This window comes from Phyllostomus hastatus, unplaced genomic scaffold (genome assembly GCF_019186645.2).
Source record: "Phyllostomus hastatus isolate PE091 unplaced genomic scaffold, TTU_PhHast_1.1 phas_scaffold_501, whole genome shotgun sequence".
In the NCBI taxonomy this organism is placed as follows: Eukaryota; Metazoa; Chordata; class Mammalia; order Chiroptera; family Phyllostomidae; genus Phyllostomus; species Phyllostomus hastatus.
In genome coordinates, this window is record NW_025334033.1 from 63,048,671 (window position 1) to 63,074,448 (window position 25,778).

Below are 25,778 nucleotides of genomic sequence, written 5' to 3' on the forward strand. Positions count from 1 at the left end.
TCTGTATCTTGCCCACCACGTGTTTTTTGGCATGAATTTCTATTTTTAAAACGAAGTTCTTGTGCTGGTTCCCGGGTTATTTGGAGCCCTCTGAAGTTTTGCGCTGGTGTGAGGCGGGGGAGCAGAGTCTGCGTGCAGTGCGCTGGCGGTCGCTGGAGGAGGCCCGGCTGCGTCTTCAGACTTCCCGCTGCGGTCTGTGGAAAGGCCACGGAAAGGTCTCGAGCAAACAGATGATGTCACCAGAGTGCCAACTGGGACGATAGTGCTGGAAGCCCTGTGGAGGACGAGGGGAAGAGACCGGAGTGCCAGGCCCAGCTGGAAATGGAACGGCCCGGCCCGGGCGCCGGCACAGACGGCCTTGCAGAGGAGGGCTGGCAGACCCCCGCCTCTGGGTCTTGTTGGCCTCGCCACCATCCCAGAAGCCAACGCTTCCAAACAGCTGAGCAGTTGCAATGAATGCCGGCCTTTTGCCTCTTTCTGTTTTTAATATGGTTGATTTGTGTAACACAGGAAGTGCTACCGTGACAATGGCGTTGTTTTTGAAAACTCTGAAAGCCACTGGGGCCTTGTGCTGAAGCTAGGCTGTGCACTCACCGAGTCTCCATTGGGCGGGCTGCACTCCAAGGGGCCCCGATTTCCCTCTGCCCTGCCGCAGAGTGGGTGGACGGGCTGCTCTGTTCCTAAGACAGGGGTCAAGGTTGCCTAGCCTTTCAGGAACTCCCGACGGCGCAGAGCCGTGGCACTGCAGAGAGGGAGGCTGGCTGAGTGCCTGCCTGGCCCTGTGAAGGCAGGGGCATTCATGAGGTCACAGGAAACCCTCCCCTGCCCAGGCGTCGGTCCTAGATAAAGGATTCGGTCCAAGGGGGTGGCCCCAGGCTGCGAGCATTTGGAGGAAAGGTAGTTTCCTGAGACAGGGGCAGGCAGGAAGGTGCAATGGGCACCGAACTGGAGTGGGGTGGCGGGGGTGGAGGGGGGAGGTGGGCAGCCACTTCTACGGGGACTTCTAATCTTCCGTTCGACTGAATCCAAATCTCTGGTTCCAATTCACCCTGGTGGCCTCCTCACTCCATGGACTCCTCTAGTCATTTTTTAAGACGACATTTTCTCCTGAGCTCTGAAGACATTCTTGTGGAAGGAAGTCTTTTGCAATCAGAGCCTGATTTGAGGACTGACAGTGGCTTCCTAGCTGTGGAACCGCAGGCAGGTGGCTCGACCTCTCTGAGCCTCAGTGCACAGAGTTTGCATGACGGTGAGATGCGGTCATGAACATGATGGACCCGTTGGTGATCAGATCCCTGCTCTGCCCCCTGGGGTCTGTATGGCCCCGGGAAGGACCCGGAACCAACTCCGTGGGCTTCGTCTGTCTCATCTCTGCTATGGGGACAGTCCCACCTGCTCCAGAGCACAGCTGTCAGGGCCAAATGGAACGAACCCCTAGGTCAAGTAAGCCATGAACATGGCATACAGGAAACACTCAGTAAACGGTTACTATGATTACTAGCATGGCTGGAAATGGTAGCTAGTATTAGTATCACTTGGGAATAAAATAAAATAATAAAATAATAAAATAAAATAAAATAAAATAAAATAAAATAAAATAAAATAAAGTATGGGAGCAAATTTGATTTTTAGGACCCAAAGGAAATATTTCAGAACACCCGTTTCGTCTCCTCTGGCTCTCTCACTGATTCATTCTGTCAACAAGTACTTAACTGAGCACCTACTACATGCTGCTCACCTTGTGAGGCACAGGAGACGCAGCTGCCAACAAAGCAGGCGTGTGTCCTAGTGCCGAGTGGCTCGCAGTCTCGTGGGAGAGCCAGACGATCTAATAATTCTGTGACTTGATTTGGAAGTGAAGCCTGATCTGAGATCTGCACGTCGGGGAAGCGGCGAAGCCTGTCCCTACGTGCCCGCCTGGGTGTGGAGGGGCTCGGGGGCCTGCCTGTCTCCAGGCCTTGGCTCCCCGAGACCCTGGGGGTCTCATCCCCCGGAGGCAAGGTCCAGACTGTGATATTCAACGATTCCCCCTCCCTCTTGTCCCTTAGAGAGGTCACCTGGAAAGGAGACCAGAGGGGCAAATGCTCTTGGCAGAAAGACGAAGAGATACGACCCTGCGAAGGGGAGGCCCAACGGGAGACCCGGCCTGGAGACCACTGGACACCGCAATCCGAGTCTTTCCCGGCCACCTCCGTGGACCCAGCAGGCAGGAACTTGCATTTTTTCCTGCCCTGCCTTAAACCTGCCTGGGATGATGTCACCATGAGCAAAGAGATGCTGAAGGGCGCTGACTGATGGCTGGCTGCCGCTGGCTGGCGGTTCCTCCTTGAGGTTGCAGGCGGGGCCGGGATGCCCCAGCCCAGTGGAGCTGAAACCAGACACAGACTTGGATGTCTCGTTAACAGTTCCAGGAAAACTGGTTTCAACCCACACCGAATCAGCTTTTGAGGACGAATCCCCCAGCCCCGCTGCTGTCGGAGGCGACCAAATCTGAACATTTCTCATCTGATTCAGGTTGAGGCACCTCTTTGAATTCTTATTTCTATCACCCACTGAGTTCCTTCAAATGCCTTTCCTTCTCTGAACTCTTCAACAGCTATAATTACCTGGCATACAATAGTTACCTGGGTTTCATTTTTAATGTTGTATTTTTAAGGAGGCCTCCTTTTAGCTAAGCAATTGCAAACAATAGCCTGATTATAATTCTAAATTCCTTTGACACAAGCAATTTCTTCTTTCCTGAAACATGCTCTGATGCTTTCTGAACATTGTAATATGCCTCCCTTAGCAATTTGCTTGGACCTCACCCACTGAAGAAACCAGCTGCACATGCTTGGCATTCCTGCTACCTCTGGCCATCCGCACTGTTTAACCTTCATTTCGAGTTAGGCCTCAGGAAACCTGGACAGGAAAGGCCAGGCCTGTCTCACGCCCTGGGGCTCTGCTTCTTTATAAACAGCCGTTCCCTGAGGGTGCAGGTCAGAATGTGGCCACCAGTCGGATTCCTAATAAAGTTGTTTTTCTTTTAAGATTTTATTTGTTTATTTTTAGGGAGAGGGGAAGGGAGGGAGAAAAAGAGGGAGAGAAACGTCAGTGTGTGGTTGCTTCTCATGCGCCCCCTACTGGAGACCTGGCCCACAACCCCGGCATGTGCCCTGACTGGGAATCGAACTGGCAACTCTTTGGTTCTCAGGCCAGCACTCAATCCACTGAGCCACACCAGCCAGGGCGCTAATGAAGGTTTTTTTTTTTTCCTCCCCATGGTAAAATATGCATAACATGAAAATTAACCATTTAATCATTTTTAAGTGTATGATTCAGTGGCATTAAATACATTCATAATGTGATACAACCTTCACCACTGTCCACTTACAGAGCTTTTTTATTATCCCGAACATCAGTTTGTGTACATCAAACAGTAATCCCCTCTTCTCGTCTCCTCCAGCTCCTGGCACCTCTCCTCTACTTTCTGTCTCTATGAACGTGCCCATCCCAGCCGTCTTATATAACTGGAACCAGACAACATTTGTCCTTTCGTGTTTAGCTGATTTCATGCAGCACAATGTCTTTAAGGAACATCCATATCGTAGCCTGCATCAGAATTTCATCCCTTTCATGGATGAATAATATTCTGTTGTGTGTGTATATGGTCTGTTTATCCAGCCACCTGATGACGGCCACCTAGGTTGTTTCCATCCTTGGTGGTTACCTGATAGAAGTTAACATGATAGATGCGGTCTGGCCCCTCTGGGGCCCGGGACAGGTTTAACAGCCACCCTTTACTTCATTTCGTCCTCTGGAAACAGGACGTCACGCAGAGCAGCCTTGACACCAGGGCTCTGTGGGCAAGCTGGGGCCAGACAGGGTGAGGGATGGGCAGCTGTGGTCACTATGGGCACTGCCCACCCCTGGTGGGTGGGATTGTACAACATAAGGTTTCTGACTCCCTAACAAAAGAGAACTTTCATTCCTCCATTCCATTAAACCTATTCATTTTTAAATTTTTATTTTTCAGTCACAGTTGACACTCAGTGTTACACTGTATTAGTTTCAGGTGCACAGCAGAATGGTTAGACTTCATACTTTACAAAGTGCTCCCCCCGGTAGTTCAAGTACCCACCTGGCACCGCACACAGTTATTACAATATTACTGACTGTTTTCCCTGGGCTGTGTTCACATCCCTGTAACTGTTCTGTAACTACCAGTGGGTACCTCTGCATCTCTTCGCCTCCTCACCCAGCCCCTCCAACGCCCCTCCCCTCTGACAACCATCGGTCTGTTGTTCTCTGCATCTGTGAGTCTGTTTCTGCTTTGTTTGTTCTAACCCATTTATTTTATCACTCACTCACTCCTTCCAATATTATTAAACATGCGGTGGCAAGCAACATAGTCCCTGCCCACCCTGAGCTTCCAGCCACAAGAGGCCGAGAGAAGTGAATCTACACACACAGTGCTTAGGGGAGAGGGCTTGAGGAGGAAGAGCCTGGGGTGCTGTGGGAACCCACAGGGGACATCTCACCTGTACTTGGGAGCCACACCTGTGCTGAGTCATATGGGAAGGAAGAAGTTAGCCAGTTGGGGGCAGAAGGCAGAAGAAGTGAGCCAGGCCTAGGCAGGGACCTGCAAGGGGCTAGAGCTGACAAAGAGGACCTACGGTGGGCTCAGGTGTGTGACTTGTGCTTTCAGGTGGGGGTGACAAGATTCAGAAGAGGCTAAGGTAAAGCCCCAGGCTCGGGCAGGGTGCACCTGGTGAATGACTTCCTGTGGCGTCTGGGCTTCCCCCAGGCCAGAAGAGGGGTCCCGACAGCTGTGAGGCAAGAGAGGACAGAGCAGGGGAAAGCAGACCCTGTCTTCCCCCTGAAGGAGGCGTCCAGCTGAAATCCTAAGTGTCCTGAGTGCAGGTGCTGCTTGAAGGCTTCACGCCCGTCATCTCCGTTAGTCCTCACGACAACTGACCAGGTGAAGACGAGGAAACTAAGGCCTGGAGAGGAACTCAGGCTGCATGCCAGATCAATTACATCAGAAATTCTGGGGCTGTACCCCTGGTGTCGGGATCTTTCCAAGTTCCCGGAGTGATATCAGCCAAGCCCTGGCATTTTGCCGACCCGTTAGGGCAGGCTAACTCTGGCAGGGAGGATGGGGCACAAGCTTGCAGGGTCTGCCCAGCCATCAGAGGCTCTGCGGCTTTAAGAACTGGGGCTGGCTGCCTGCCAAGGAGGCTGCCTGCAGTTATCCAGTCATCCACCACCGTACTGGCCACGTGACTGCAGGCTGCAACAGCCACAGTGGGTGCTGGGACTGGCCTGGGCTTGCAACCCCGAGCTCTGCAGAGCAACCCCCAGGGGTGCAGGCAAGCTGAAGAAAGAGGATCTTTATGCCTTTTTGAGGGAAGCACATTCTGCAAAGCTGTGGAAACAAAGAGAGGAACTGTTTGTAGCCCTGGTCCAGACGTCCCAAACACAGTAAGTCAGGAGGGCAGGGACACAGCACAGACCTGCCCTTCCAGCTCCCACCGGGCCACATCCCCACACCCCTCCCACCTGAGGAACCAAATGCGGGCTAAGAGCCCACCCCCCTGGTGGGGCTCAGCCAATGAGCAAGCAGGAAATTTCCTGACGTTTTCCAATAAGCGGGGATCTCTGTTTCTCCCCTTGGAAAAAGTCAGGGCTCAGCTCACTACAGGTAGTAGTGATGATGGGCAACACCTCAGTTGTGGGTAGAGTTTCTCCTCTTGGTCCTCCCTCCTGCGTGGGCCTTGAGGTCCACGTGATTGCCCCTGAGAACCCCCAAGGTCATGTGAAGGCCAAGAAAGTGAAACTGAAACCTGTCAGGTATCTGTCAACCTTTGGGACAGGAGCTTGCTGGGGATGAGATGATGAAGCTAATAACCAAACTAGGAGGTGGCGGTGGGGGGAAGGGAGTCCATGCTGCCACAGTCACAGGGGTGATTGGCCAGCCCGTCCACGTTTCCTGGGCTCCCAGAGGACACAGGCAGGGACCTTGGGGGAGAGGTGGAGGCAGGGCAGCCGCCAGGCCTTCGCCTCCACCTGGGGGCCGACCTCTGTCACTTTTCTTCAAGGCCTGGTCCAGACTGACAGGGCTGCTTGTCCCAGTCTGCGCTGGGGGGACCAGGACCGACGGGGCGCGAGTGACGGCAGCGGCGTGCTCCCGACCCGTGCACCACCAAACTCTGGAGGCACAACCACGTGACTTCTGGGTGTCTCCTCTCCCGCATTATCTGCGCCTCCCTGACCCCCTTCATCCCAGACAATGAGCGCTAACTGTGGTCCACGTGACTTCATGAGAGCACACGCAAAGGTTACCGTGTGGTGGGGGCGGGGGGCAGGCTGAGGTTACGTTGGCAGAGCGGAGATCGCTGGCGTTGGTGGGCAGGCAGAGGAGGGAAGCTCGCTTGTGTCTTCAAGATAACTGGGTGCAAGCTAGAAGGAAGGGGAAGTGGGGTCCGAGAGCACCAAGCAAAGAGAAAGCTGGCCTCTCCGGAGGGGGAGAGTTAAGGGGAGCAAGCAGGAAGAGGGAGGGGGCAGGGTGGGAGGGGCTGAGAGAAAGCGGCGCTGCAGCTTGGACGTAATCCTGATGAAGCCCCTTAAAGAGTTCAGTGTGACCTCTGGCGACAGGGTTAGATCCCAGGGCATCCACTGGTGGCCCTCGACCTGTTTTATTGGTGGATTTCAGCATGCTTGGAAAATGGGGAGATTTCACATGTGGCTCTGAAAGGCGTGTCCGCACCAGGCTCCCGGCACAGCAGGGCAGCTGAAGCTGGGGCTCCTGCTCCCCAAGGTCCCCACTCACACCCCAGTGGTTTGTCTTCCCGTCCCACTCCCCACCTCGGTGCCTGCCTGGCTCCCACAGGTCTTGAAGATCGCCGCTCCTCCTCCTGTTGATAGTAATGCTTCTCTAGAGCCTGTGTGTGTGTGCGTGTCTGTGTGCGTGGGTGCGTGCCCATGCGCACCACAAACACAGGTAGGCTCTCTTTCACTGGATTTCAGTTCACCTCTCCCTTTCTCAGCTGAGGGTGACAGGTGCACGAAACCAGATGTACCCTTCTCCTTGACCGGTTTTGGCAGCCTTTCCAGGCGACCTGACAAATTGCTAGATGGTATTTGCATTGTAAAAACATGGAATGCATTTGGTTATTTCTGGTTTTAAGGATTTCCCAGCCCTCCTAAAGCAATACTTAACGTATACCACACTTACAGCTTTCAAAGCTTTGCTTAAACATCCGAGTTCATTTCATCAGCTCAGCGGTTCCGTGAGGTCAGTCATGGGGGCCCCCTTGCGGGGCTCACTAAGGGGAAACCAATCAGTAGAGATGACAAATGACTTGCCTAGGTCATGTAGTGACTCTGAAGACAAGTATCGGGGCACAGGTCTCTGGAAAACTAAGTCGTGGCCTTTTGACTGCACAGAATTGTAAAGCGATGCTTCAATAAACAGAGTGACTACTGGTATGATTTCTGCCAGAATTCTTGTCTGATGGTTAGGCCACTCAATAGCTATGAGTCTTTAGGAAAAGTATGGAACCTCCCTGGGCCCCCTTCTCTGTAAAATGGGGATAGCAGCCCTCACCTAGAGAGCATTGTGTGGATTAAATGAGATAATACCTGTTAAGTGTTGAGAACAATGCCTGGCACAGAGCAAGTTTTCAATAAATATCACTGTCCATATGGCAATGATTATCTCTGTACCTTTGTGATGCAGACACCGGCCCGCAGTGTCCGAGTCATTATGGATGAGATGAGACATTCACACGGACTACCGAGTCCGGTGGAGGAAAAGGGACGGCATGGCTTTTCTCTCAAGGGAAGCAAAAGCCTTGGCCCTTGCTGTGACCAGCCTTTATTGGGTTTCTCTGCCCATTACATGATGGTCCTCATTTACTATGCACAGGTTCGCTTTAGGTGGTTACCTTTTACGGAAAACAAAGGAGAGGATGCTGCTAATCACATCATAGAAGAGGGATATTTGCAAATGAAAAGGCAAAAGTGGTTGAACCGGTTACGCTCATTCTTGGAAGGTTTAGCATGCATTTTAGGAAGTTACTTTGCAGTAAATGTCCTCAGTTCAGGGTGAGGGAGTTTTTTAGCAAGAGCAAGACTCAAAGCGGCCTAGGCACATTGCAGGCCTGATTCCCCACGGGAGAACCTATCCGTGGGCGTGGGTCCTGTGCACCTCCGAGTGGGAGCTGGGCCCACGCCACACAGAACGGTCTCCTACACCTTTGGGAAACACTCAGTATCGGGTAGGGTATGAGCTAGGTGGTAACAAAAAGACCCCAAAACACATTTGCTCAAAATGGATAGAAGCGTGTTTCTCTTTCACCTAACAGCTAAGAGGTAGGTGGTCCGGACAGGTGAACAACTCTGCCCCACAGGGTCTCTCAGGAGCCCAGCTTCCTTCCGTCTGCTTATCCAGTCACCTGCTGATGGCCGCCTGGGCTGTTTCCATCCTTGGTGGTTACCTGATAGAAGTTAACACAATAGATGTGGTCTGGCCCCTCTGTGGCCCGGGACAGGTTTAATAGCCACCCTTTACTTCATTTCGTCCTCTGGAAACAGGACGTCATGCAGAGCAGCCTTGACACCAGGGCTCTGTGGGCAAGCTGGGGCCAGACGGGGTGAGGGATGGGCAGCTGTGGTCACTATGGACCCTGGCAGAGGGGCGCCTGAGGATCCCACTGGTCAGAGACTGCCCACCCCTGGTGGGTGGGATTGTACAACATAAGGTTTCTGACTCCCTAACAAAAGAGAACTTTCATTCCTCCATTCCGTTAAACCTATTCATTTTTAAATTTTTATTTTTCAGTCACAGTTGACACTCAGTGTTACACTGTATTAGTTTCAGGTGCACAGCAGAATGGTTAGACTTCATACTTTACAAAGTGCTCCCCCTGGTAGTTCAAGTACCCACCTGGCACCGCACACAGTTATTACAATATTACTGACTGTTTTCCCTGGGCTGTGTTCACATCCGTGTAACTGTTTTGTAACTACCAGTGGGTACCTCTGCATCTCTTCGCCTCCTCACCCAGCCCCTCCAACGCCCCTTTCCTCTGGCAACCATCAGTCTGTTGTTCTCTGCATCTGTGAGTCTGTTTCTGCTTTGTTTGTTCTAACCCATTTATTTTATCACTCACTCACTCCTTCCAATATTATTCAACCTGCCTCCAGCCACTTTCCTTGTTGCAGAGGGAACCTAGTCTATATACAGAAGTGACCTTGACCCCTCTGCGAAACACCTGGGCTTCTACTGTCAAACCAGGAGCTACTTCATGTGACTGTGGTGGTTGGTTTTCCTCTCCATCCTGCATGTCACTCTAATCCCTCTTGCCTGCTTATCCTTCTGTGTGAACCACCCAGCTGAACCCCACATCTGGGGCGTTCCTGCCCTGCTCCTTCCTGGGGTGCTGACTGCTGGCCCGCCCTGTCTGTCTGGCCCGTCACAGTCCTGGGTCCCCAGGGCTGCCTAGAAACCCTTGCCGATGTCCCTAGATAGTTTCTGGTCCCATGGCCATCAGCATCTCCTCCTGACTGCCCCTCTTTTCTCAACCCTTCTTTTTTTTAATATGCTCACCTGGGGATATGTTTATTGATTTTAGGGAGGTGGGGAGAGAAACATCGTTGTGAGAGAGAAATATCAACCGGTTGCCTCCTGAATGCGCCCTGACCAGGGATCGAACCCACAACCTAAGTATGTGCCCTGACTGGGAATCGAACCCACAACTTGGCTGCTCCCGTGGCTGCTCTCCTCCCTGATCTGACGCCACCCCTCTGGAGTGTGGGTGCTGGTGTAACCCCGACCCTTACGCTTCTGCCTCCAAGGCTCTCTGTTCTGGGTTTCCACCCTGCTTTGCTGGACATTATTTTCCGCGCCTTCCAGAGAGAGACCTTCCTTTCCACGGACTCCCATTTAAAATGTAGAAAACATCCTTAGCTCAAAGGCTGTGCAGAAACAGTTCGCCAACCCCTGGCCTAGTCTATTCTCCCCAATGTCTACATCTCAGCAAAGTTTTGTTGTTTCCTGCAATACAGCTATGCTGGTGTGGTTTCCTAAAGCAAGTAACCGGTGAGTCAGATGAAGCGAGCGTCAGAGAGACAGCCACCCCCACCCCCGGTACCCCATGCTGCCACCCCTGGGCCCGCCAGAGTGAGTGCAGGTGCCCCTGACACCTGGGCGCTGAGACCTGCAGGGCTACAGGGTTGGACTCCGCTGTCCCCTGCTGCCCTCTCCTGGCCGGAGGGGGTGGAAGATCGGACCCAGTGGAGTCAGTGTGGTTCCTGGTACGCGCAGGTCCGGTTGCTGGTCTTGCAGGTTTGTCAAACCTGTACAGCGGAAAGGACTGTGGCAGGGCTCCTAACACTGGCTGTGGATGGCTGAGTTTACTATTTGTCATAGGGTCCCAGGACTGTTTGAGCACCAGTATTGTATAAAAAGAAGAGTGATTGTACACCGAACGTCTACCACGTGCCAAGGATTGCTAAACACGCACTATTTCACTTCATCCTTATAGCAACCACGAGCTCCGCATTCCTGGACTGTTTGGCATTCCCTGTCCGCACGTGATAAAACTGAGACCCGCGGAGGTTCGGTGCCCTGCCCGAGGCCCCCAGGGAGCAGAGAGCGGAGCTGGGGCTTGCGGTCCTTCCGTATTTATCTGACTCGACCCCCGTATTCTTAGCTGCCACCCAAGGCTCTCGATCCCGGGTAGAGTCTAATTCCGTGGGAACTGTGCGAAGCCGCCAGTCTGTGTCTTTAGTGAGGATTCTGGGGCAGGGGTCCTGGGGATCTGTGCTTTGAGACCACTGCCTGCCATACACGGAAACCAAACCACGGAAGCCTGTAACTATTCAACGCCAGTAGCCCCATTCTGGGGTGGAACAAAACGCTGGGCCTGCCCGTCTTCTTTGAGGAAAGAGGAGATTAGGAGAGGTGATAGAATGGAAAATCTCTCATAATCCCTCAGGCTTCCCCACCTGAGCCCAGAAAAGCGCAGCTCAGTCAGATTCGCCCACAGAGGGGTGACTCCACCCCCCCACCCCAGCCCCCGTACAGACAAAGAGCCCCGGGCAAGTGCATGCTGGCCGCCTGTGCACACTAAAACCCCAGGGAGGCCTGGCTGTGCGGAGGGACAACCTCACACCTCAGCGGGAAATGCGGGCACGCCCCTTTCCTTTCTTAATTCGCCTGGCCTGGTGCTCAGGCCGTCTGGTCTGGAACTGTTCACGGCGTGGTAGGCAGAGACCGAAGGGAAGGGCCTTAGAATCTAAACACGGTGACTCTGGAACGAAACAGAGCAGCCTGGGCCACACACACTCACTCCTTGGCTCACTCTGCTTCCCCGCAGCAGAGCCATGTTTGGCAAGGAATGGCATGGAAACTTCCCCCCACCTGGCGGCCTGTGTTTTCTCAAGCTTCCATGTATCTCTTTGGCTGCTGGGTAAGGCTGGCCGTCACCCACGGAGAAGGGGCCGGTGAGCACCAGCTACGAGGTGGTGCCCAGTGAAGAGGAAATGTAGTGGGAGGAAAACACAACTCTGTGCCTTGCGTGGTCCCGGGTGCTTCCCCGATGGGGCCGAATCTCCCGGAGCGGTGTGGGGATTCTGTCTTCGCCCGACGAACGAGAAAACGGGGGCACACACACACACACACACACACACACGAGTGACATGGGCGAGGCCCCCCAGATAATAAGACCACCCAGAGCCCGCAGTCAAACCCAGAGTCCTTGCCCTTCCCAGGCAGCCACGTGCCACCGGCCACGGAAGGGGCCACTGCCCTGTCTCTCTGTTCCTCATGAGTCCCTCCAAGCCCAGTCCAAACGGGTCCCACTCACAGTGCTGGGGAAAGGCCATCTGCCCTTGCATCCGAGAATAACGTGAATACAATGAGCCATTTTTTAAAAATGAGATCATACATGTCACGCACTTACCTTACTTCGCCCAGTGCCCGGTACCTTTTAAAGCACTCAGCAGGCCTCTGGGCACTGTCGGGCCCCGGGCTGGGGCGCTGCTGGCTGCAGGAGACTCGGCTGACCGCGAGGTAACAGACCCTTTTTAAGTAACTACAATGGATGGTCAAAATAGGGAGAAAAAAGAGCGTTGGGCCCCAGAAAAAAGTGTAATCCAACTGGGGAATTGAAAGACTTTACTCTTTGGAAAAAGAAATCAAAACGTACCTAGAGCCGACATATCACCCACCAGGGTCCTCATTGCTAGCCCGGACCGGACATGTGTAGTTCTGGAGAGAATGACTTCCCCTCTTTGGGGTTCTCAGTGTACTCACGGGAAACACGGAGACAGCGCCGATCTCAGGGGGTCTGACTGTTAGGGTTGAGGTCGTTGTCTGTCCCTAACAGCGCCTGGTGGCAGGGGTCGGGGAAGGAATAGCGTTGGGCAGACTTGCTTCAAGGCCTGACTCGGGAGTAAAGCTCTCAGCACGGCGGGCGAGGCCTCTGAGACTAGAGAGAAGGAAGAGTTCCAGGTGCTTTTCCTTTGTCCTAATGTTACGGAAAACCCGGCGCCAGTTGGTCTGAACACTGACGCAGTGTACTGACTCAGGAACTAAAACTCCAAAGCGGGGCCCGTCTGAGAGGCAGTTCGGTCTCGGTATTCACCAGGCTGTCCAGGCTCCGGTGCCTTCTTTCCGCGGGTGCCCTCGGGGCCGTGCGCTCGTGATGGTCAGATGGTCCGGGCAGTCCGGTCCTCCGTCTGTAGCCCTGCGGACCTCTGTCCCCCTCCTCCGAAAGCGTTGCCAGGCATTCTGACTGAAGCAACCTGGGCCACGTGAACCGACCCCCGCCTGCTCGGGGCTGGCCAAGCGTGGGGTTAGGCCACAGGTTCCACGACCGGAACCTTGGGGCAGAGTCCAGGTTTCGGAAGCATGTGGATCCCCTAAAGGAAACGGGGCGCTCTTGGGGGGTGCGATTGGGCAGGGAGACGGCACAGCGCTCACCACACAGGGAAGTGGATTTGGTGCCTTGAGAAGGAACGAGCAAGCTGTGCGTGAGAGTGGGCCGCAGTGTCCCCGCCCCCCCCACCCCACCCCCGGCCCTGGGCCCAGCGCAGCGTTCCTGCCGGGGCGCTGCCTTGAGAAACGGCATCTGAGAGGGCAATGGGGGCACCGGGGGCGGGGTGGGCAGGCGCTAGAGGGGCCTGCAGTTTCACCGGAGCATTTAGCAGCAGCGCTAGCAAATTCAGGAAAGGGGCCCATTTCCTTCTATTATGAAGGCTAATCCTTTAGTCATTAAACATTTACTCTGCCTTAAAACACTCCGGGGGGTGAAAATAGAAGGGAGTCCGCATTTGCCGAGTACCTACTGCGTGCTTCCCCCGCAGTTTCTTTTCCGCTGCTCCGACCTCCCCGAGGACGAGAGTGTCACCCTGTTTCCCAGGTGGAGGAAGAAGGGGAACTCACGTGACTTGTCCAGAGTCAGGCAGCTCAGAGCTGGGAGAAGCCAGACTGGAGCCCCCAGGCCTGCTTGATTCCCAAATGCAGAGGCAGGCAACCGTGTTGCAGTTTTGTCCAGTTTGTAAGAATTCCACAGTCCAGTGCGTCACAGCACGTCCCCGGGCTGATGCCCCTGTGCACGGTGACACGTGCTTCGGAGCATGAGCTTGTCCTTGGTTACGTGTCTTGCAGCCAAGGACTTGATGAGTGTAGGAAGCTGGGGACAGGGGGTACCTCAGGTACCTGCCCCACCGGGATGGGGGGGGCAGGGCATCAGGACAGGAGAAGCGGGGAGGCTGGGCATCGCTGTCCAGGCCATGGTCACTGCCTCCTCCTCTTCGCACCCTCCCCTCCGGCAGCCTGAGCGCTCTGCTCAGCGCTTCACATACGTGGTCCCCTAGAACCAGCACAAAGCTCCCTCGAGGCAGGTGTGACTATCTCCCCGTTTTACAGACGGGGAAAGCAAGGGACGCCATGAAAGCCGAGGTCGCAGCCTGTGGCTTGTCCCTGTGGGGTGTGTATCCTCATCCCCACCTTACAGATGAGTACCTCTGACTTCCAAGAGGGTGACCGCTGATCCCACCTGGATGTCAAGTGGCTGAGTCCGGATTCGAACTCAAGTTCTGTCTGACCCCAGACACTGGCAGGGCGATCACTGTCAGTTAAGGAAACTCTTCGTGGGGGGCTCTTTGGCTTGTGGATCCCACCCTGGAGAGAAGGTCCCAGATGCTCCCAGGGGCCCTCGTGATCCCTTTGTTGGTCCTTTCTGGGGTCATCCGTGCATATCGGTGACCCCCTCCTCAAATCCCCAGTGTCCCCCTCCCCCAAGTGCCATGTAAGAGGCCCTGAACCAACCCTGGGAGGAGCCACTTCCTGTGTGGGCTCGGTCCTGCAGCCTGGGGCACATCACCCCTAGGTGATGCTGAGGCTGATAGTAAACCTTTTACTTTGTTAAGGACACTTACAACAAAAACACAGAAACTGGGAGTGGATAGAGTCCATGCGAGCGAGCGGCGGGCAGAGGTACAGCGCCACCTGCAGGAGAGCTGACGTGGGGGGTGAGGGGCTGGCGGGCGGTGGGTTGCCCCCTCTCCTTTGTGCTCTGCTTTCCCGTGCTTTTCGGAGCAGGTAGGTGCCATGGTGATCGGTGCCATAGAAATAGATGGAGCACACCAGCAGCCCGCTCGGTGCGGGGCTGCCGAGCTGTTCCCATGGAAACGCATGCGCGCTGGGGAGAGCAGGGTTCTGCGGGGTTCTGGCTGCGGCTTACCGGCAGGACCCGCAAAGGGCCCAACCCCCAGAGCAGGGGAGAGGGCCTCTACAGGATGGCTCCTTGAGGCTTCTGACTCTCTCAGGGTGACTGCCTGAGGCCCCTGAAGGCACACCCTTCCCCAAGGGCACCCTCTCTTTGACTCCTTCGCTCTGAGTCTTCCTGTCCTCCCGCGGAAGTCCACTGTCCCCATTCCGCCCCGATGTGGAAGTGCCGCTGGGTTCATGCAATGGGTAACCAGAGCCATGGGGTAAGGGCAGAGTCTCGAACATTTTCTGGGCAGGAGTGCTCACTCCTAAAATGAAATCCCAGTTCAGAGTCCCAGCTCAGGGGACCCCAACCAGAGAGCAGAGCGGGGAAGAGCACAGTGCATCCGAGACCGCGGTTTCGGTGTGTGAAACCAGGGGCAGTGACGACTCGGTCCGCCTCAGCTATTTCTGGGCGCAGGGTCGGCGGGCTGGGAGACCCTCTGAAGCAGCTGCTCCAGCGTCCCCTGGTATGTACACGGCCATCTCTGCCTCAGGGCTGAGGGATGGGTATAAATGAACCTGCCCGGCCAAGCTTCGTTCCTTTTTAGTTAGATTTAGACCGAATTTGTGTCTTCTAAAACGTCACCCTCATATACGCACACCCTTTAAACGTGTCTTATATTAGGCCTAGTATAAGAGGATTGACTTGAGCCCTGGCTGGTGTGGCTCAGTGGTTTGAATGCTGGCCTGTGAACCAACAGGTCACCGGTTTGATTCCCAGTCAGAGCACATGCCTGGGTTGTGGGCCAGGTCCCCAGCTGGGGGCATGCCAGAGGCAACCCATCTATATATTTCTTGCACATTAATATTTCTCTCCCTCTTTCTCCCTCCCTTCCCCTAAAAATAAATAAAACCTTTCTTTTAAAAGAGGATTAAGTTGAAAGGTCACATATTAGTAGATCTGCCCCCAATAGCTGCTTCTGTCTGCAACCGGTCTCTATCAGGTGTATTGGTTCCTATACGTTCCTGCTCTCGGGTGGCGTCCTTCCCATAGAGCAGGGCAACCGTACATTTGGACTAACGTATGGTCCTGAGACCAACAGTTCTAGGAACTGACCAGCTGAGAGTTCATTTACTCTCAAAGAAGCACACATACATACCCCCACAAGAGCATTTTTTACAACTTTGAGTTACTACTGCCGCCGACTCCTCCATCGCTGCCTCAGTGCTCACAGGTCGTGAAAGGCATAGACCTGGAGGGCACCGGGGAACCGGCTATCCCAGCGCTTCCGGCATGTGACGTGAGGAGACCAAGGCCCGGCGTGCCGAGGTGCTTTGCTGGCTAGTTCAGCGGCTTTTCTACGCATGCAGGCGGAGTGTCAGGCCGTCACCGCCAGGCAAGCCCTTTCCCAGCGGTGGAAGTCCATGGGCCTCCAGCCCCTCCAACCAGGGAGGGGTGCTCACAGCGACCTTGGAGTAGGCTCGTGGGTCGTGCCATTGGGTGCGCTGTGCGGTGGAAGGGTAGCCAGACATTGAAGCACCTCCCTGGGTGATGATGCCCAGGACTCACCCACGGAACCACGTGACTCGGCATTTTGGGGTTAGCAGCTTCAGACCCTTCCCCTCCGTCCGGATCCATGGGTCACGCCCCGTGGTCCAGGCGTTCGGTCTGGCGGCCTGTTGCAGGACCTCTGGACTAAGTGAGCAACGTGCCTGCTCTAGTTTTACAGGCCCAGCAGACGGAAACGGAAGGGCGTGCCTGGCTAGCCTGGAACGGTGTCCCACCTTGGAGTCTTGCCACTGGTTGGATTGCTTTATTGGACGGAGTAACTAAAAGCAGATTCGCTCTGAAAGGGAGGCTCTCAAATAGTCTATAACTTTCTAAGAAAGGACAGTTTGCAGCCACGCTTGGCAGAAGGAGTTTCCCCCAGATTTCACGGAGTCGTAAAGTCACGGTTGGGCCGTGTGAAGCGCGCACACAGGGACCCTCCTGTGCCAAGACGAGCTCCTTCCCAAGGAGCCGGAACGGGAAGCTGAGTTGGAGGATGTTTGGTGTTTAACTCAAGACACACACCGGCTCTGGTGCCGCGTTTCACACCAGCATTCCGAAACGAACCATTTAACGTGACTGCCCCTTAACGCTCTCAGTTTAGTATTTTCACGTAGATTTCACTTCTCACTGTGGTAAAATTCATGTGACATGAAGTTTGCTGTCTTAACCAGTTTCCTGCGTGCAGCCCCGTAGCAGTGAGGATGCCCACACGGCTGTGTGGCCCTCTTCACCATCCACCCCAGGACTTCTTCATTGTCTCAAACTTACAACCCATCCCCTCTAAACACTAGCCCCCCACCTCCCTCTGTCCCTAGCCCAGGGCACCCACTTGTCCACTTTCCATCTCTATGAACTTGACTGTTCTGGGTACTTCACCTAGGGGGCGCCGTTCAGCGTCTGCCCCTTTGTGTCTGGCTTATTTCACTTAGCACGATGTCTTCAAGGTTCTTCCACATTACGACAGGATTTCCTTCCTCTTAAAGGCTAAATAACGTTTCATTAGGTGAATATACCACACTTTGTGTATCTACTCTTTCATTTTTCTACAATTTATTCCTTATCATTTTAAATTTTGAAATGATCATAGCATGACAGAAAATTTGCAAGGTGTACAAAAAAAAAAACTATTTCTCGAACTCTCTGAGAATAAGTTTTGCTGGCACCCTATCGTCCTCCAGTATGTTCCAGTGGGTTTCCTGCCTGACCACCTCACAGCCATTACATCCAGGAAACTGGCTCAGGTTCATTACCACCATCATCAAATCCTCAGACCCCATCCAAGCTTCACCAGTTATCACAACGGTGTCTTCTATCCTGAAAGGATCCCGCTCGGAATCACGCTTGCATTTAGTCATGTCTGTCTAATCTCCCTCAACCTGGAGGGGCAGCTCCTCAATCTTTCCATGACTTTTGTGACCTTGACACTTTCCAAGACGACAAACGCTGGAGAATGCCCCTCAGTTATGTTTCTCTAATGTCTCCTTGCGATCAGAGGCAGGTTACGCCTCTTGGGCAGGAACATCGCTTTGAATAGCAGCGACCCTGCATCCCTCTGCCTACCCCCTACCGAGGGACTCACCGTTTTGATTTGTTTCTATCTTAATGATGCTAGCTCCGATCACATGATTAAGGTGGTATCTACCGGGTTTTTCTAAGATAAAGTTAGTCTTTTCCTCTTTGTAATTAAAAGGCTTTTTACAGGGAGGCCCTCTGGAGCTATGGGAATATCCCATTCCTCTTTAACTTGGATTACTTTTTATATCCACACGGATGTATGGGTTCCCATCTTAGTTGGTGAATGACACTCCATCCCCATCCTTACTTACTCTGAAGCTCACGTCGCACCCAGTCTGACCAGAGAGAGGCCCCTGAGTCCGTGCCCTGCCTGTGTGGCCCATCATTCTTTGGGCACACGCTCCCTTTGTGACGTGACAAGATGTTCCAGGTTCATCTTCCGACTTCCTTGCCCCAGCCGTGGAATCAGCCGTTTCTCGGAGGAGTCGTGACTTGTTTTAATGGAAAATGGCATTTGGAATCCAAGATATGGGCACTAGATGTGCTCACTACTGTGGAAACGCTGCTCCCCCCGCGCGCGCGCGCACACACACACACACACACACACACACACACATGTACCACATGCCAGGCCGCCGTCTTTCCACCCTCTGAAGAATCCCTCCTCCCTCTGAACAGGCTGTGACACCACAGGACACCCCTGGGGATGTCCTCCTCAGCACTTGGGCTCTGACCCCTGCTTTGGGCCGTCCTGTGCTCCACCCTCTGACTCTAGGACTGAATGGTTTGGGAAGGGGAAGGAGAAGGAACCTCCACGGACCTCGGCTGAAGATACTTGTTTCGTTAACCATGCTTTGCACGTTACCAGCACTTGTAATCGACCTGTTAGGTAAACCACACTAATCAATCCACAATAGCTCCAGCATTTGCCCAACCTTTTGTCTCTGTTCCTGTAATGAAAAAATGTTTTTTTGAAATATTTATACAGTTAGGGTGCCTTTTTCCTTTATGGCAACATCTATTGTGCAAATTCGCAGTGGCATGTGGGCTGCCACCAGCAACCGTCTTGGCAAGCGTTGAACAACTCCCACCACGAAAACTAATGAACAGAGACAAGGTCTGCACTCCCACGTGTTCTGTTCTTCCATGGTCAAGTGTGGGACTCTGGGCGAGCGATCCGGGAGACAGCCACGGGAACCAGAAAGGAACTCTCATAACACCGGGAGTTGCTTATGCTTCTGAATAGTGTGATCTTGGCTCGACTACGAGGGTCAAGGAAACAGACTGTGTCTTCTGTTACTTCTTGTACCATTCAAGGTCACATCCTGTGCATGCACAAGGTGCTCTCATGCCTATTGGCCGGCGGAGCTGTGATGGCTTTGACATTGTAGGGAGGGAGGAAGAGCACAAGGTGTAAAATCCGACGGATGCTCCGGCGTTGCCCTCCCCGCTCTCCAGGACCGTAAACCCCTCCAGGCAACACGGGGCTTCGGAGCCACCTGGTTTCTCTCTGACCTCCCTGGTTGCCTCCTCTTGGTTGCCTTTTTGGGTGCCGATTGCCTTGCCCATCCTCCCCACGGTGGGCATTTATTGGGTGCCTCCCACGTGCCAAGCACTGTTGTAAGTGCTGGGGACACAGCAAGAAATGAAACAGATCCAAAGCTCTGCCTAGGCGGAACTGAAGGGAGGCAGAGAACTTCCTCCCTGGTGCGTAGATCTGTGTGGTCCCTTGTGCCTGCTTCTCGGGACCTACCTTGGCCCCACCTGAGAGTGCTGAGCCCCGGCTGGTCCAGCAGGGCACACAGCGGGGTGAGGCAGCCTCTGTCCCGCAAGGTTCATTTCCAGGACTGAGATGTTCTAGATGCTCATCCTTCTGGCCTGGCCTCCCTCCTCTCTCATCATTCTGGCAGCGTTTCCCTTTTCCTGCCCTGTAGTCTGCCCCCCACCTACAGCGAGGATCACCTTCATACATGGTAAGTCTTACCTAGTCACTCTGCCGCTGAAAACCTTTGTGATTTCCTGTCGCTCTGGGGGTAGATCCGAATTCCTTCCGGAGCTGAGCCTCCCAGCCGCTGCTCCCCTCCCCCTGCCCTGCACCATATACTTCCCCTGCACAGGGAGCTGGTGCCCCCCACGTGCCTCCCGGCCTTTGTTCATGCCGCCCCCTGCCACAGCGCCCTCCCTCCCCACCGAGGGGTCTGCTAGTCGGACCACCAGCTCCCCCTTTGTCCTCGAGGCCCCAGAGGGCTCTGCACACGGTGTTACAGTTACGCATTTACCTTCCCGTCTCTCCCAGCGAGACAGACACAACGGTAATTATGTGGTGCATGTCTGTCTCCGGGGAAGAAAACCCCCGTGAGCGTGGGCTGTGGCTGTCCTCTTCCCCACGGCGTGGGCAGCACGCTGGGCAGGAGCAATAAGCACGGGCACAGTTTCTGGGCGCTGACCGTGGACCCGGCCGGAACAGCTCCCAGAGCCGCACGTGTGTTAGCTAACCTCAGCCCACCCCGACTGAGGGAGGTTCGTGCCGTCATTAGCCCCTGCTCACAGCTGAGAAAGTAAGCACAGAGAGGTTCGTGATCCCCTCCTACGTGCAGGGGCGGGTTTAGAGGTCAGACGGTCCACCCGGCACCTGTGCTCCGGGCCACGACGCCTGCTGGATGAGCGCGTGGATGCCCGATTGTGTCCGAACCACCGGGGGACTTTGTGATTGGAAACGTAGTAAAGGCGAGACTGCAGTCGGAGGGAGCTTGGGACTGGGCCCTCCAGCACCGTTCAAGCCCCCGCCCCTCTCTGTTTAGGGCACACACTCAGGCCCCCTTCCTCGGTGCCCCCAGGCCCCAGCACCCGGTACAAGCGGGGGAGGTGCAAGCGGGCATCAGCTCAAAGGTCAGAAGGGGGAGGGAAGAGTGTCTGGGTGTCAGGGAAGAGTGTGGGAGAAGCCCCGGAACCTTGAGGTGTGGGTTCACTCGAGACCCAGGTGGAGGGTGTAGAAGTCCAAGGTTCGGCCCCCAAAGAAACAGGGACTCAAGGGACTGCGTCCTCAGAACCGTCTTGTGGGGAGCAGGGGGATGGTCCCCACTATTTTCACTGAGGATATCATTCCTATTAACACCAAGGATGAGTGGATAGATGGATAGATGGATGGGTGGATGGATGGGTGGATGGATGGGTGGATGGATGGGTGGATGGATGGGTGGATGGATGGATGAATGAGTGGATGGATGAATGGGTGGTTGGATGGATGGGTGGTTGAATGGATGGGTGGATGGATGGATGGGTGGGTGGATGGGTGGATGGATGGATACATAGATAGATACATAGATCAAGCAGGCGTGAATTTAAACTTGCTCTTGGATTCGGGCTCTATCACAAACTTGTCATGGGACTTTCGGCAACTTCTTTGACCTCCCTGAGCCCCAGCTCCCTGGTCTATAATGGGACTAACGGAGACTTTTGTGGGCGGTGGTGAGGAACCGACGGCTGTGCCCCAGGGGGGGTGAAGGACCCGGCACGCAGCGGGTCCCCGCACAGGAGGGGCTGCTGCCATGTTCACGCTCTGTTTGACCTCTGCCTTCAAGGGGATGACCCCGGGAGGAAGGGGTCCTCAGCCCTCTTTCCTACCCGGCCTGTGTGTGGGTGACATCCGGGGGCCTGGCACACTCCCAGCCTGCACTTTGCAGGGCAGGGGTTGCAGCCACGCTCATTCACCTCCAGGCTGGGAAAACAGCATTGTTACAGGAATGACCTAGATCCACTTGAACCATATTGAAACAATAACAAGTAAAGCAAAGGAAAGGAAAGGCACTCATCCTCAGAGTTTGGTCCTCTGGCGACAATTTATCTGAAGACAGTCCCCAGCTTGCCCCTGACACCCTATCCAGTAATAATGGGGGGCGGGGAGGCTACTGGGTACTTGTGGGGGTCTCTCGTTTCATTGGTTTAGGGTACACTTCATTCTTTCCTCCAGACATGAAGTGAGGACAATTATCAGAGGGGCCTGGCCACTGTCCCCACATGGTTATGGAACGGTTCTGACTTTGACCTTTGCTCAGTGCCAGGCTGAGGCGTTAAGCCCTCCATAGTGGGAACCACAGATCCCCAGGATCTCGGGCAACGCCTGGGCTGCCTGGCCAAGAAGCCAGGTCTGCCAGGCCAGGGCGCGCCGTGTCCGCCCAGCAGGCAAGCACCGGCTTGACCTGCCAAAGCAGCTGCTGGAGCCTCAGCACCTTCCCCTGGGCTACGGGACCCAACCTCACCTGACCCTCCCTGCACGCCTGCCCTGGCCAGGCGGCACCCACTGCTCTCTCCCCGGAGTGCCCACAGTCTTCATGCCTGTGGCTGTGCAAGCACTCGCTGTCGGCCGTAAATACATTTCTGCCCCGTCCAGGGCAGTATTTTTAAATTTTGTTTGGCAGAGATTTAATACAATCTCAACCAGTGTCCATGGGGTTTACCCAGTTTTCTGTCTCTGACATTAGAGTTGAAAACACACATCGGTGGTTTAGAATCCCATTGAGTTCTTCTCTTTTAGACAGAAAGAGTAATGGAAAATCAGGCCTGTCCAGAGCCTCCCTGTGGGCACTGCCTTTGAATTGTTCTTCCATCCATTCTACGGTCAGCCAGTCATTCAACAAACGCTCACTGAATTCCCACTTTTGTGCCAGCCGCTGTGCTAGGCACAGGGCCTATTTTGATGAAGAAGACATGGTCTGTGCCTTGGAGGCCAACACAGTGTGACCTGGATTTCGCTAGTGCATTGAAACCTCTCGTTCTAGAATATAAGAAGTCAACTTATAGAATTCCCTTCTAAATGTAATTTCCTAGAACTTCGAGACCAGCTCTGTACTTGAAAAATCTACAATACAGGGGTGAGCAAAAGTAGGTTTACAGTTGTAATACAAAGAAATGATACAATAATCAATAAATAACAACATGAGCATAAACTGTGTTTTGGGTACTCACAACGGTAAACCCACTTTTGCCACACCCTTGTATTTATTTATTCATTCCCCAAAAGTCTGTGTAAGACTCCGTGCCCGGAGTAGCGGCAGTGAGAGGGCATAAAGAAGAAATAAACTCTCTGCCTCCCAGGGACCTAAGTCTAAACAATAGAAGTCACGTGTGGACAGGAAGTTCAGCCTGCTATTGCCTTTGTGATTGAATGTGGCATTCATCCATTTGTTCGTTTGGGCATAAGTACTTCTGTTGTGTACCATGTGCTCTGAGGCCCGTGGAAGAGGCCTAGGCGCTTGGGGTCTCCCAGGGAGAGAGAAAGAGGGTTCAGAGTCAAATAGAACATCAGGTCAGCTGTGGTTTAGGTCAAACTTAGTGCCTCAAAGATTGCTCCGAGGGCCCGGGAGCCCCAGCCTAAGCCAGCGCGCACCTGTTGGCTCCTTTGCACAGGCGGGGGATGCTGGACCAGTGCTGAGGAATGCGGAGGCCTTCTGAGAGGGAGGGAGGACATTCCAGGCCAGGGGGAGGGCATAAGCGAAGAGAAGTGTTAGGAATGTCTCATTAGTGACTGAGACTCGAAGGGGTGGGGGAGGAGGGAGAGCTTGCTCCCACCAACACCCACCTCGGGGCGGGGCCAGGAACGGCTCTGGGCCACCAGGGGCAGGGACGTGGTGGTAGCCCGCGCTGGGTGTCTGCCACCTTCAGGGTGCGTTCTCATTTGTTTCCTTTGTCCCCTCCCCCAGACCCTCTGCTGCCCGTCAAAGGACTATGCAATGTCCTTCACACTCTGCCTGAAGTCCTGCCCTCCCTCTGTCATAAGGAGTTGGATACGACAAAAGAAACCAAGCATCAGAAACATGTCCAGCGTGGCTGGGGGTGAGTGATGCTTGGCGTTTAAAAAAAAGAGAATTTCATTCTCTGGGTTGTGAAATTTTGGAAGTACCAGCTGTACAAAGCACAGGAAGCCCTGAGACATCCAGCTTCTGCACAGGAGACAGACAGTGAAAGCAGATGCAGTTCGCTCCGGTGCTCGGCCAGCTTCCCAGAAGGGACTAGCACCCGGGCCAGACTCGCGTGAATGCCTGTTCACCCGGGGCCTCGGGCACTGCGTAGCCCAGCTCGGTCACCACAGCGCTGCAGGGAGAACCCCCCACGGCCACTGATCCTGGGGGGGCTTTCTCTCCAGGAAAAGCGCTCTCTGCTTCTGTAGCATTTTAACCTGGTTCTGGTTCAGACCAAGCCCCCCGACGCTGGTCTGATCTTCTGCGGGTGGCACCCATCTCCCTGGGGTCCCCCGGCAGTGACGCCCAAGGTTCTCAAAGCGCCTGCAGGAGAAAACATACCCAAGGTGTCGCTGACCCGAGTCTCAGCAAAAACCCACAACCCGGGGGATGTGCACGCGGCCTCAGACCAAACACGGAGTGTCTGTTCCTCTCGGGTCTGCCACCCCTTCCAGAAAGACGCCACGCGGCCCTCTGCTCCGTGTGCTGTCACCAACAGGGACAACTCAGGGGCTGTCTCTGACCAGAGTGGAGACGAACAGAACCAAGCGAACAGGACCAAGAGGTCCGTTCAGTTAGAAAAGAAACAGGGCAGCTGTGTGCACATAACTCCTCTCGGGTTAACAGCATTAAGAATCCAGTGGGCTCTCCCACAGGGCTCTGGAGGGCGGAGGGGGCTGGCCAGCGAACTCGGGGCCTCGGGGCTGGCAGAGCTCCTTCCGCCTCCGCCCCCCCGCCAGGTTATTTTCAGAGGCACGCTGGGCTTGCTGCAGAGACACACCGTCGGCGCCTCCGGCTTTCAGCAGCTGGCAGGGGCAAGCGTGTCCTCATTTTGGAAGTCTGTCCATATCCTTGGCCGGCTCTGCAGGTTTGAGGTCACGGATTCCAGGCCGTGAGAGCAAGAGCCGTCCAAGGCTGTTTCCTGCAGACGGCAGCCTCTGCTGCTCTTCACCGTCGTCTCCGAGGAGGAAGGCGCTGGAGGTGGCGGTGCACCCAGCCCAGCGAGGTCTCCTGCCCACAGCCCCGTGGTGACGTGAGAGGGACTCACGGGCCGCCTGTCTCGGGTCTGCACCCCGGCTGCGCCACGCACCCGCTTGCTCTCCTCACGTGTCAAGGGCAGAAGATAACACAGATAAGTTAGTTACTCACCGCAGAGAGCCTGGCACGGACACAAAGTGCTTGCTGACAATGTTACTGCAGAAGAGAACTGTCCGTGTGTTGACAGAGCGAACCTGGCCTTTAGAAGGACTGCGCCCAAGGTCATTCCTCCAAAAGAGCGTCCATGTGCAATCCCGTGGGGTGGTCTTTTTAAAGGAAATATCCGTTGTTTGCAACATAACTGTTCAAATGTGTTTTTCTCCAGTGATTGAATGACTCCTATTTATTGCATAAGTTTTAGAATACTGAGACAAGTCCCAAGAAGATTAAAATCACCCAGTCTGGTCACCTGGAAATAACCGTGGTTAACATGTGGATAGATTTCCCTTAGTTCTTTCTTTCATCGATTCCGTATAAAGGGGAACACACTGAACCCACTGTTTTTGTTCCCTAGCATTGTGCTGTTACTGGTCCGGCCCAAACATCTCGTATTAGCATTAAATATTTCTTCCGCACCGTAACTTTACATGTCTGTACAAGGGTCCGCGGAGTGAGTACAGCTCCAACCGCTGGCTGTGAACACCTGCCTGTCAGGTAACCTGCCCGCAGGAGGGAGCTCCCAGACCTGTGCCCCGTCAGCCTCGGGGACACAGGGCCCAGGGTCGCACTGCTGGTTGGAGGCAGAGTCAGGGTTCAGACCCCTCATCCTAGAGGAGGGCTGGTTGCCACTGGAGGGGTCACGGCACGCACGCGGGGGTCTCCCTCTATAGCCCCGCTAAGACTGTGTCTTTGGAGGGAGAGTCAAGGATTCTGTGAGCCTGCTCAGTGAAGGGTCTTCCCAAACAAAACACATGGTGGTCTCTTTCCTAGAAAGGGCGCCCATGTGGCTAAGGAAGCCTATGGAAAGGCACCCACGTTGGTCACCTTGGTGGTGCAGAGGGAAACCTCTGTG

The 25,778-nt window shown here is 54.5% G+C and overlaps 1 protein-coding gene and 1 long non-coding RNA gene across 3 annotated transcripts in view; one reads left to right on the forward strand and one right to left on the reverse strand.

The window, feature by feature from the left end:
- Positions 1–5,149: 5,149 nt before the first annotated feature.
- Positions 5,150–25,778, forward strand: part of DGLUCY (D-glutamate cyclase) — a 61,233-nt gene continuing 40,604 nt past the window's right edge. Inside the window, exons 1-2 of one of the 2 annotated variants that reach the window (XM_045823366.1) lie at positions 5,150–5,463; positions 23,471–23,603. In XM_045823366.1, the coding sequence (XP_045679322.1) occupies positions 23,501–23,603 (103 nt within the window). In that variant the 5' untranslated portion in view covers positions 5,150–5,463; positions 23,471–23,500. The remainder of the gene's footprint in view (positions 5,464–23,470; positions 23,604–25,778) is intronic. The other variant, XM_045823367.1, reaches the window with a different exon arrangement.
- On the reverse strand, positions 11,426–13,503 carry LOC123808598. The gene is made up of 4 exons (XR_006783805.1): positions 13,332–13,503; positions 12,195–12,909; positions 11,949–12,080; positions 11,426–11,619 (listed from the first exon to the last, which is right to left on the reverse strand). It is a non-coding gene; the product is annotated as an uncharacterized LOC123808598 (long non-coding RNA).